Source organism: Myotis davidii, unplaced genomic scaffold (assembly GCF_000327345.1).
Source record: "Myotis davidii unplaced genomic scaffold, ASM32734v1 scaffold147, whole genome shotgun sequence".
Taxonomy (NCBI): Eukaryota; Metazoa; Chordata; class Mammalia; order Chiroptera; family Vespertilionidae; genus Myotis; species Myotis davidii.
In genome coordinates this window covers 6,697,523-6,709,570 of record NW_006383010.1, presented here as the reverse complement: position 1 = coordinate 6,709,570, position 12,048 = coordinate 6,697,523, and the positions used below count along the sequence as shown (strand labels likewise).

Genomic DNA, 12,048 nt, shown 5'->3' with positions numbered 1-12,048 from the left:
GAGCTTCTCCGACCGGCAGCAGATGAAGGACATCCGCTCCGAGGCCGAGCGCCTGGGCAAGACCATCGACCGGCTCATCGCCGACACGAGCACCATCATCACCGAGGCGCGCATCTACGTGGCCAACGGGGACCTGTTCGGACTGATGGACGAGGAGGACGACGGCAGCCGCATCCGGGAGCACGAGCTGCTCTACCGCATCAACGCGCAGATGAAGGCCTTCCGCAAGGAGCTGCAGACCTTCATCGACCGCCTGGAGGTGCCCAAGTCCGCGGACGACCGTGGTGCCGAGGAACCCATATCTGACCCCCACGCCCCGCTTTAGGGAAGTCCCGGCGCTGGGCTCCACTGGGCGCACCTGTTCTTTCACACTGTCCCTTCTTCAGGCCTGAGCTTTTCATCGCCGCATTCCCAGTCACTATTTCCCCCTCTGTGATTTTTAAAGGGAAACTTTATTCCTGCGCCCCCCACACCCGTTCTTGTGTAAAGATTAAAGAAAAGGTTTGTTAGATTTATAATAATAATGATTATTATTATTATTCATTATTAAAGGTCAGCATTTACAATATTATTCCACCGATTCTAATAGAACGAGCTGCAAGAAGATCCCTAATAAGGAATCTTCAGTTGTTGGTTTGCAAATTTCCAAGCCAAGATTCAAATTGAGTTTAAAATATATATTTGTAAAGTCACTAAGTTGATACGTAAGTACTGTTAAATACGGAAGCCGGCGGAGAAAAGAGCTGATACTGTGTCTAGAGCCCGACCAAACGGAACACATGGCAGCTGTTGCTTTACAGGTTGAGGTGACATAATCATTACTTCTAGAAGATACCACTGTGGGCTCTGCAGTGGAGAATCTCAGGACTGGGGAAGGAGTGTTATTTTTTAACTTCACTGCCACGCTAATTCAGAGAAATAGTAATAACTATTCCCGAACAGGGGAAACGAGCATTTTTCCTTCATCCTAAATTGTAGAGGCACTCTTGATGAATTGGACTGAGCTGCTCTAGCCAGGTATGGTGGCCAAAGACCAACGCGTTTTGTCAGAGTGAACCACCTAAGAGATAATTCAGAAAGCAAAACAGGCAGCGTCCCCCCCCTCCCCCAACCCCTGGCAAGCCTGGTATCCCCTATCCACTGGAGAACCTGTGGAAGCACAACAGCATGCATGGCTTTTAAGACACGCCAGAGGTTTGAATTAAAAACCACTTTATACACAGCAGCCTGACATACATTTAACTGCCTGTTAGTCACAACTAGGCACATCGCAACCCTCTTGCTTGTTGATCTTGCATGTTGCTCTGCTTTGCTCCGGAAAGAAAACAAAATAGTCTTATGATAAAACTTGTTGAATTGTTTAAATGTTGAGGCTTATTCCTTCTATTGATCGTATCAAAACATTGGTTTCTGGTTTCCTCGCTGAAGCTTTTTGGGGTACTGTGAGCATGTGGTTTTTCACCTGTGCCCTTGGGAACAAGGGAGACATCAGAGCGAGAGAATGCACTGGGTATAATAACAGGCTTTCAGATCTGGTCAATAGAGGCATAAGGGGGGTTCCGCTTTATCTGAAGTTGAATGAATGCTTCGATGAGTTGATATAAATGTAAGTTTTAAAAATTATTATTAATTCTTCTCTTTGTCTTTGCATTTACCTTCCCAGATGTTCCAGCCTATCATTTTACTTATCCTCATTCTTGTATTATTTTCATCACTTTCTTACACAACAATATTTAAACTTGTCTTCCTTTTTACGCTGTTTTTTGTACTGTAAATATTTCATCATTTATCATTCATTGTAGTATTTTCAGTTTGTTTATTTTGTTCATCCTTCAAGACAAGAAGTAAAAGAAGTATAATTTCTGTAGTAACCAATGCTATAAAAACACTGAAGACTGCTTAATTTCTTTAAAAGACCCATCTCACCACTACCAAATTCAGTAAGAAGCCCAGGGACTAAAATATTTCAGGTAAGGAAGTAAGTGTGACTTTTTTTTATTATAAATCATTTTAACTTGTGCTTCTGTCTTTTACATCTTCATTTGTATTCTTCTCGATAAAGAATTGGCAGAATGACTATAAAAATTGGCCAAATCAGTTTTTCTCATTAGCTGACTAATGATAATTCAAAAGCTAGACATTCACTCACAAGTTGGTTACATTTTCAAAATATACGTAGGCTTTGCTAGTTACATCAGACTAACAGGATAATTTTGATATCCAATAATATATATGAAAATTTTGGTGAATGAATGAAATGGGGCCCTCATAGAAACTAAGTAATTATTTGCAATGTTGATGGTGTTCTGTTAAAAAAAGATGTGTTTTGAAATATATGTGTGGATTAGGTCTTAGTTCATTGAGAAAATAATTATTTCCATCCTACTGCTTTGGCCATCTTTCAACCAAACTATTATACTTTGAGCCATATGTTGCTAATCAAATTTGTTGCTTGAAGTCCTGTCCTCTATAATAGATTGTTACACAGAACTGCTTCCGGAGCAGGAAATATGCTAGAATTATAATATGTGAAATGTTTTGAATAGGAACTATACAGTCATTCTCTAGAATTTTATTAAACCACAAACCACAACTAGTAGTATATAGTTCCAGTAGGCATTACTCTCTAGACATAAACTTTCTATGTTGAACCTAAGCCCCCTTCCCCTCCTATCTGAATTGGCTCCATGTACCCAAAGGCCTTATCAGTCCATCTCGTTGTGCATTTACCCAGTGGAAAGGTGGGCTGCACCTGTACCACTGGCTATTCAGAAGTCACAATGCTCATTGAAGACACATATTTGGAAATACTCTCAGATTGGTTGGTGAATATGAAAATCTGTAGTCAAACTAAACCAACTAAATCAGAGAAGACAAGTAGGAATAATATATGACAGAAAGGAGAACCAAGATGAATATTGTGTGTGTACAAAGTCACACGTGCACACACGGAGATGGAAGTGCGTGTGCACACTGAATGAAAGCCTCAGAATGACCCCCCCCTCCGCCTCCCCTGTACACCACACCTTACCAATACACCTCTTTGTCATTAAGCCATCTCTGACACAAAGCTCCTCTTGTTTGTTAAAAATGAGGATATGATATCCCACAAATCCACCTGGAATGATGGATGCCAACTGACTCTGCCCTCCAAATCCAGATAAAGCGCATACTCAAGAGATGGGAGGATGAAGCAAACATTTTGAGATATCTGCTCTGTTCAGTACAGAGGAAAGTGAGATTCAGTTTCCACTCTTTTAGAGCCTTCAGTTGGTTGAAAGAGCAGGACAGACACGCAAACAGCTAATTCTAACATGTACTGTATTGAATTGCAAAAAAAGGCCTGTGGTTATAATTTATTGTTTATTGGACTCCTAATAGCATGTTAGATTTTCCTAAAAAAGAAAACACAAGAAAAACACACATATACAACAAAATTCTTAGGCATTCTTGGATGGGATGATGCCATAAATACATGCAGGGATAGTGCAGATACCTCAGTAGTATCTTGTGACCAGAATTAGGAAGGATTGGCTCGCCAAGGGAGGTCTAGGCTAACTGAAATGCCAGCCTCATCTTCAGGTCTCTTATGGGGACTTTAGGTCGTCCGGGCAGTGGTGGCATTAATCTTACCTATGTGCTCCTAAGGTATTGGTTTTCTAGGAGAATTTCATGGGAAACTTAGACTCTATCCAGGCCCTCTATCTAGGGAACCCCAATAAGATGTTGGGGAGAGAAACAGGACTCACTTCGCTGCTGCTCACAGATTCTGGGGGTTGGGGGTCACTCTGACAGCTCATTTGAAGTCAGGGAGGCAATTTTTCTGTATAGTAAAAGTCCAGGCAAGCCCTTTCCAACTCTGCCCCACCCACTGCATAGCTGGCTTCCCGATTGTGCCTGCGTGTGCACACACCTCTACCGCACCGACGTGTACAGTGAGTGAGGCACCAGCGTCAGGGCATTCAGACCTGCTTCTGACTGAGCGGACTGCCCCTGCTGGGGGTTAGTTGTTAGGAGATGGCCTCGGCAATCAGCCAGCAGCATGCAGTGACCTTGTCCCTTGCCTTCCTCTCCCTGGAACGTCAGGCTGCTCTGTAGACATCCGGGGTCCAGTGAGCGTCCTTTCCCTGCATCACTGGCCACAGGCTTGCGAAGAGAAGTGAACAAAGACAGTCCCCAGAACCTCAGAAAGAATTCCCGGTATCTTCGTCCTCTCCCCTTTCATCCTGTCACTTCTATGACAGTATCTTTATTGTGTAAAGCGTGTTCTAAAACAGGAACACCCAGGCTTCTTTGTTCATCAGGAGAACAAAATCCCTGAATGATTTAGACAAAGAATCCTCCCCTATTTGCACTTTGAAGCTGTGCTATTTAAACATCACATTGAAAATAAATTCAAACAAACCAGTCTTATTGTAGAAAATGTCCTTGCGTGCACATTCTTGGGTGTGGGAAGGAGTGTCTTTGTAATTTGGCCTAATTTAAGAAAAAAAAAATGCAGTTGACTATTTTTAAGCATAACTAACTCAAACTCATAAAACAAAGGGAAACTCAGTGCTGAGCCTGGAATGTGTATTGGCCTGCATCCCCCAACCTTCACTTCAGTTTGCGTGGTGGAGTGGGATACGGTTGTTTAATCAGCTGCCAGTGAAGTTTGGAATGTCATTTTGGTAGCTCAGCCTTAACCTCAAACACTCATGCAGTGTTTGTCGCTCTGTTCTTATAGAACCACAGCCCATTTTCATCTGGTAAAGTAATGTGGTGGGTCAGATACCCTAATTGAGTGTGAGGATTGAAGAAAAAAGTGGTGGAGGAAAATACCAAAAAGTGAGAAAAGTTGACTGTTCAATGAACTCCTGGGACTTGGGACAATTCGGAAACAGTATTTGTGAAGACACTGCTGCTTAACCCATAGTTATACACCAGTTAAGTCTAATGAAAGTTTTATTCTGTTTGTAATTTTGATTGAGCTTTTAAAGGTGAAGCGATTGCATACACATTTGGATGAAACTTAACATTTCCTGAGTAGGTCCTGGTACTCTGGACAGCCTCCTTGTGGAATTTCAGAGGGAAACGCACACAGAGTAAGAAAGCTTTATGGTCTGGACATGTAGGAAATCCTTCGTAGTGACTGTACTAAATGTGGTAGCATACTCAGTATTTCTCAATACTCTTGTGTTGATCAGTTGGGAGAGGAGGATGTGGTGGTAGCTACTTTAAACGTTGGCCATTCTGGAAGTGTCTGCAGAATCACTGAATCTCTAACGGTCCTTTCCATGTAACGTAATACGTTTCAGTTCACACCTTCTCTGCTCACTCACTCTAAACTATTCAGTTCCGTTTAAAAATAACTCTGCAGCTGTCCTCGTGGAGTTATGGGTAGTTGTTAGAACACCATCAGGAACAACTTTCAAGTACGGCACTTAAAGCCTCACTTGATCAGAGAATAGGAGCAGCAAGTGTAACAACACTCGCCTCTCAAAAGTAAGGAGCGACTTTGGAAATCTCCACCTGTCACAGTCCAGTGTAAACCAGGCTGTGTTGTGCTAAAGAGCCCCATTTGTATCTCAGGTTTATGTTTAATAAGCTTGAAGGTATTGACATTTCCTGGTTATTCAGTTTCATTGTGAGAATTAGAAAAGTTTTTTTTTTAGCTCATAGTTGTTTGAGGTTTTTTTTAATCACAATTAGCTATTTATCACAATAGGGTACCATCAAAATCCAACATTTGAAAATAAAATTGCATGATTTTATAAACTTATAAAATTTATGACATAAGAATATACAGGGTATCCCCAAAAATGTACATACACTTTAACAGCTGATAGTTCAACTTTGAAAATGAAATGTAATTTAATAAACACTGCCTTTATGATTATTCAAATTGTGTGTATACATTTTTGGGGACACCCTGGATAGCAGTAGTTTCTAGCAATTATTCAGCCTTTTCAAAAATATTCATGTAGCTTTATTGACTTGTGTGTTAGAATGTTTCTTTGAATGTTGGCTACACCACAATTCCTGTTTAGGGTGTTTCAAGCCCAGTTTATATGATTTTGCTTTTCTCTTGATTCTTTTAAATTATCGGCACATTTTTAGATATATGAATTAATTAAAAGCTTTCTCTTATACCAAAATGTTTGTTAGATAAACAGTGAACTGGAAGATTGCACACTTGAAAAAAACGAGAACCTTTCAGAAAAGCTTAGAACACAGACTCATTTCCCAAAATGGCAAAGGGAGCCCGGGTCTTCAGGAAGCTCTTCTGCGCTGCACACTCCTTGACGAAGCTCTGGGGGTTAGCAGTGCTGAGCGCGTGGCTTTTCTGTAGTCTCTTCTGAGTGTTAGGAGTTGAGCTGTAATAGAATCTACGTTAACAAACAAAATGTCTAAGTGATTTTTGAAGGCTGGCTGGCCACATTCGAACCTTTCGGAGGTTGTCCAACGTCATGTGCCTTCCAAGTCAGCAAGTCGGCTCTTTAAATTCCTGTCGAAGGCACCTGTGTTAGCCTAGGCCTTTGAAACTTCAGAGGGCATGAGGGTCAGAGGGAAACTCATCCATTTCCCACTTGCCTCAAATGACTTAATAAAGGAAGAGAATTTAAGAGCTTAAAACAATATCGTATGGAGTCTTTTCTTTCTTAAAATCAGAAAGCTCAGCTTAGTGTCTAGTTTAGAAGCCCCTTTCTTATTTTTCGTGAATGTGTGCAATTTTTGCACAGTTCATGCCACTCCTTCTGTATCATTGACTCCTGGACAGATAAAACAGAGTTAGACATTTTATTTTTTTAAAATATGTTTTTATTGATACTTCTTTTTAGAAAAAGAGAAAGGGAGAGAGAGATAGAAACATCCATGAGAGAGAACGTTGGTCAGCTGCCTCCTACTGGGGATTGAGCCTGAAATCCAGGCATGTGCCCTGACTGGGAATCAAACCAGGGACCTCTTGGGGTGCATGGGACGGCGTTTAACCACTGAGTCACACCAGCCGGGCCAGAGTTAGACATTTTAAGTAGAACATCCTACATGTCAGCCTACATCAGTCATTTAGAACTTCAGATGGAGAGTTTAACATGTCAGCAAAATTAATTTATTCTGGATTTCTAGGTGACTCCTAGGAATCTGAGCTCCTTTGCCTGAAAGGAAATGTGTCTCAGCAGAGGTCCGAGGGGCGCTGCACGGAGAGTGTTAACGTTACCCTAACTGCTTAGACTCCTTATGTGGAAAAAAAACACAAGTGAAGTGGCCAAAGATCATTGAAGAAAAAGTGGGCATGCCCAGCTTTGGACCTCACAAATCAAGTGAGAAAGCCTCCCGGAGGAGAAATGTATGTCCCTGGCCATGCTCCTCATTTTAGAGGGAATGTAATGTGTTGGATAAGGAAGAAAGAAGTTGTAGGACTCCTACTGTTCAAAACATTTCAATGACAGCCACAACAGAAGAATATAGAATAAGGGCCAGGACAGCCATTAAGGTATTGTGTTTGCAGCTTCATGCAGCTGCACTGAGAGCCCTAGGTGTGGAGTTGGGCCTGGCGGGCTCTGAGGTCCTCTGATCAGAGTGGGTCCCAGGCTCCATGGGGGTGTGGCTTTGAGCTCCCTCCTGTACCCTCATCTCCAGATCTTCTTTCTGCCTGAGCCTCTCACATTGTGATGCCACGTCAAACCCTCAAAACCCAGCACCCACTCATGTGATTCTTCATTCTGACCTCCCCTCCCTGCCCACCCCATGCCCCGTGAACAGAACAGATCCTTTTCCTGAGCTCTGATGAAAGCTTGCCTATATTGACATGTTTTTCCCGGTCCTTTCCGTATGCTAGCTGTTCTTTTCTGTGCCACGGTGTGACTGCATCCTCTGTCGAGGGCATTTCATTGGCCGATTACTGAAAATATTATGCTATCACCTAATGGCACATAATCGAACATTTCTGGTAGAAGATATAGTTGGGCTAGCAACTCCTTAGGGATGGGGAGTGAAAGAGATTAGGGATTAATTCCTGTGTCCTTCCATAATTTATACTCACTAAATGGCCTCTCCTGCTTACTGCTAGAACTTCCTGAGAGATGTGACTCAGGGTGGCCCCCTTGTGGTGGATAGGCGTTCCCAAGGCTCTTTTCTGGAATAAAATGCAGCCGAAGAACAGTCCCCATATTATTTACATTTTGTTGTCAACGTTGTCCACATCTCTCAAGTCAAGCATCTGGAAATAATATAATGAGATGCTAAAAACACATTTGAAACCCCTTTATAAAAACTCTAGTTTTAAATAGCCCACATTTCTAAAATGTTTTATTTCTTCAGAGTACACATAAGTTCTTAAAAAGGGCACAGTTTTGAAACTGTTTCTTTTGAATATTCCTGTCATCTGGAAATTCCTGAACATAGCCCCGTGGCAGATGGGCTTGACTAAGAAAACCTGTTGACGTGTCACCAGCCCTCCGCCAGTATCTCGTGATTCCCGGGGACAAGCACCCGGCACTGGGACAATAGCACATTAGCTGAAAAACAGCATCTAAATATGTAGCTTTCATGGGTCACAACTGCTCTGTGTGTGACTCTCAGGATTTCATAACCCAAACCAGATTCTTAAAAGGATCACATTTATACTACTTTTTATAGCACAGAGTCCACCCTCTGCCATTCTAGGACTCAGAATGACACAGGACCAAACTGGACAGAACCAGGTGTGGAACTTTATAGAAACTAAGAAACCCAGTCCTCACCCTTGGATGGTCTCATTCAGAAAGTCAGGGGGAAAGTTAACAGCTTCAGTGACTTTCAGCATAATTCCGAGGGACTGTGGTGTGCTGCAGAGGCTGGGAGGAATGCTAAACGGTGGCCCTCTTGGAGGAATGCTATGGGACCACCGGGGAAGGCTCTCCACGTTAGTTTATGGACTGATTTCAAGGCAGTGAGTTACTCAGGATGTGGGTGGTCACGCTACAGGTTGTACTCGGGGATCTTCTGAGGGGACCGACCTTGGTGAGGACAAGGACCTGTCTTCTTCCAGTCCTCAGGATCTAATGACACCTGGCACAGAGCTGGTGCTTACAGATTTTTATTAACTGCAATGTTCATTGCAGTGCCAAAGGCCTCCCCTTAGAAATGGAGGATAATTTAAGATTCTAGGCAGTGGTTCTCAACCTTCTGGCCCTTTAAATACAGTTCCTCATGTTGTGACCCAACCATAAAATTATTTTCATTGTTACTTCATAACTGTAATGTTGCTACTGTTATGAATCGTAATGTAAATATCTGATATGCAGGATGGTCTTAGGTGAACCCTGTGAAAGGGTCGTTCGACCGCCAAAGGGGTCGCGACCCACGGGTTGAGAACCGCTGTTCTAGAGCGTTCTAAACAACTGAGGTCATGAACCCTAAAGTACTTTGAAATTGCAAAAGGGCAACATGATTCTAGAAGGAAGGATTATTTTAAGTGCATCACGTATAGCAGCCTCTAAATTTTAATATTCATAAAAATGAGTCCAGTTTTTCCAAGTCCTCACTTTTCTATTTTTTCTATCTCCTGGCTGGTGAAAATAGAAATACAATTGCCCTTTTTCTGCTAAACATGTTTAAAAAGAATAGGAAAAGGGGACTGAACAACTATGCAAGCAAGAAGTCAGAAGCCAGCCAGTCTCATACCCAGCTAGGGTTGTCATCATAAAAAGATTAAACAGGTAATTGCTTTGTGATGTGTCAAGATCACCCTGCAGACAAAAACCTAGAAAGTAAGTGTGGACTGGCATGCCAAAGGCAAAACTTGTTTTTTTTTTTATCCCCAGATTTTTTCCAACCACTGAGTGAAAGTCCTTTTGTTCTTGTGTTTTGACCTAGGATTTATATGCTCTGAGGACACAAGCCTCTTTCAGTAAGTAGTCCTCGAGATAAATACTCTGCTCTGTGACTCCTGTGTTACACTTGGGAGCTGGAGTCGCGCCGTCCTCGTTTGGACTAATAGGAAAGCTGAATTTAAAATGTGGCAAAGCCAGAAACCAACCTTCCACCCCCCAAACTCCTCTCCCTGGCTTCTGCTCCCTTCCCTTGAATGCCTTGGAATTGCAAACGCCAAGGCATCCACCGGGAAGGAGAAGACCTGGATTCTGATCCTGGCGTGGCTAGTAGATGGCTCTCTGACCTTGAGCACGTGACTCAACATCAGAGCCGCTTTCCTCGGCTGTAAAGCGAGAAGGTTGACTAGATGGTTCCAGAGGTCTTTCTGGCTGTCAAGTTCCGTCAGTCTGGAAACGCCTGCCTGCAACACGGGTGCGCTCAGTGCTCCTCTGCCACTCTTTTCAGAATGTTCTAGTCCGTGGCTTTCTATCGCACTCATATCAATCTCTTCAAATCCTTTCTAGGATTTTCTTGTTTGTGTCTTGACAGCAGCTTCGGTTTCTGCATTTACTTTACATTAAGTACTACACACACTTCTTAAATATGTGTAAGGAATCGGAATAGGAGCAGTCTGTTTGATATGAATGATTTCTCCAAATTCTCTGCAATACCTAGAGCAATGATTTGGATCAATTTTATATTTGAAGGTTTAAATATTGAAATGGTTTAAAGTTAGCCTGGATTATACAACAAATTGCATTTTTTTTCCCAAATGGTTTTCAGCTGTTCGGTCACCGGCTTGACAGTGTCCAGCACTTCAGAATGTCTGAGCAGCGCTGTAGGGCTGAGTGCACCAGCATCAGTCTTTCAATCCAGCAATTTCATGGACATGGCAGCAGAAACTTTTCCCTATCCTACAGCAAACTTTTCTTCAAACAAAGTTTTTAGTGGAAAGGTTAAAAAGAAACCTGTGCGGAATATGTACTGCCTACGTATGCTATCACCTGTGTTGTTTGTTTCTTTTGAGTATGAAACACAGCATGGAGATTTTAGCTAATACACATGAAAAGTTATAACAGAGGGTTGGTTGATACTATAAGAAGTGATGGACTTGGCATGAAATTGTCAAAGTCTTTCCTTAGTTTTTTATGGTATATGTAATTTAAGTTCAGCTTTACCATGACAAGAAGCAGATGAAGCACCTGCAATAAATAATTGCTGGTACATCCATGAGAAGGGGCATTGGCATAGGTACTATTGAGTGATAGTATGGAGTGTATAGGCAACGTAATTTCTTCTATAACTTAACCACATATTATCTGAAATTCTTTTTCTATTGAATTTAGTGGGGTGAATTAGTTAACAAAATTATACAGGTTTCAGGTACACAATTCTACACCACATCATCTGTATGCTATATTGTGCATTCACTACACCAAGTCAAGTCTCCAGCCATCATCATTTATCCCCCCTATCCCCTCCTCCCCCAACTCCTCCCACCCACCTCCCCCTGGCCATCACCACACTGATGTGTCTGGATCCATGAGTTCTCTCTCTCTCTCTCTCTCCCCTCACCCCCCTCTATCCCACCATCCCCCCTAGCCAGCTCCTTCCCTGGAGAGCCTGATCTCTATGATTCTGTCTCTTTTGCTTGTTAGTTCATTTTGTTCATTAGATTCCACATATGAGTGAAATCATATGGTACTTGTCTTTCTTTCACTGGCTTATTTTACTTAGCATAATGCTCTCCAGGTCCATCCATGCTGTTGCAAAGGGTAAGATTTCCTTCTTTTTTTTTTTACAGCCAAGTAGTATTCCATTGTGTAAATATACCTCAGCTTTTTTATCCATTTATAGACATTTGGGCTGCTTCTAAATCTTGGCTATTGTAGATAATGCTGCAATGAGCATAAGGGTGCATATATTCTTTCGAATTAGTGTTTCAGGTTTTCTAATCAGATTCAGAAAATATTCTTAATTTGATTTACAAAGGACACATGGAAATTAAGAGGTTTGGAGTGGGTAAGCGGGAATGATACTAGATAATTCTGTATAGATGCTCTCTTAGGGCAACACACACACACACACACACACACACACACACCAAGATCTTCCTCCTGTGCTCATAAGCATGTAGGCAGAAATGAGCTGACATTTCTTGTATGCCTCACACTATAAGCATCTCTCATACTTTTACAGCAAACTCATAAAGGA

The 12,048-nt window shown here is 42.1% G+C and overlaps 1 protein-coding gene across 1 annotated transcript in view; it reads left to right on the top strand.

Moving 5' to 3' along the window:
- The window catches only part of SOGA3 (SOGA family member 3), a 40,393-nt gene extending 35,966 nt beyond the window's left edge, over positions 1–4,427 (top strand). The window contains exons 9-12 of the mRNA XM_015557790.1: positions 4–305; positions 664–668; positions 1,661–1,970; positions 4,087–4,427. Of these exons, the coding sequence (XP_015413276.1) occupies positions 4–305; positions 664–668; positions 1,661–1,774 (421 nt within the window). The 3' untranslated portion in view covers positions 1,775–1,970; positions 4,087–4,427. The remainder of the gene's footprint in view (positions 1–3; positions 306–663; positions 669–1,660; positions 1,971–4,086) is intronic.
- The last annotated feature ends 7,621 nt before the right edge of the window (positions 4,428–12,048 follow it).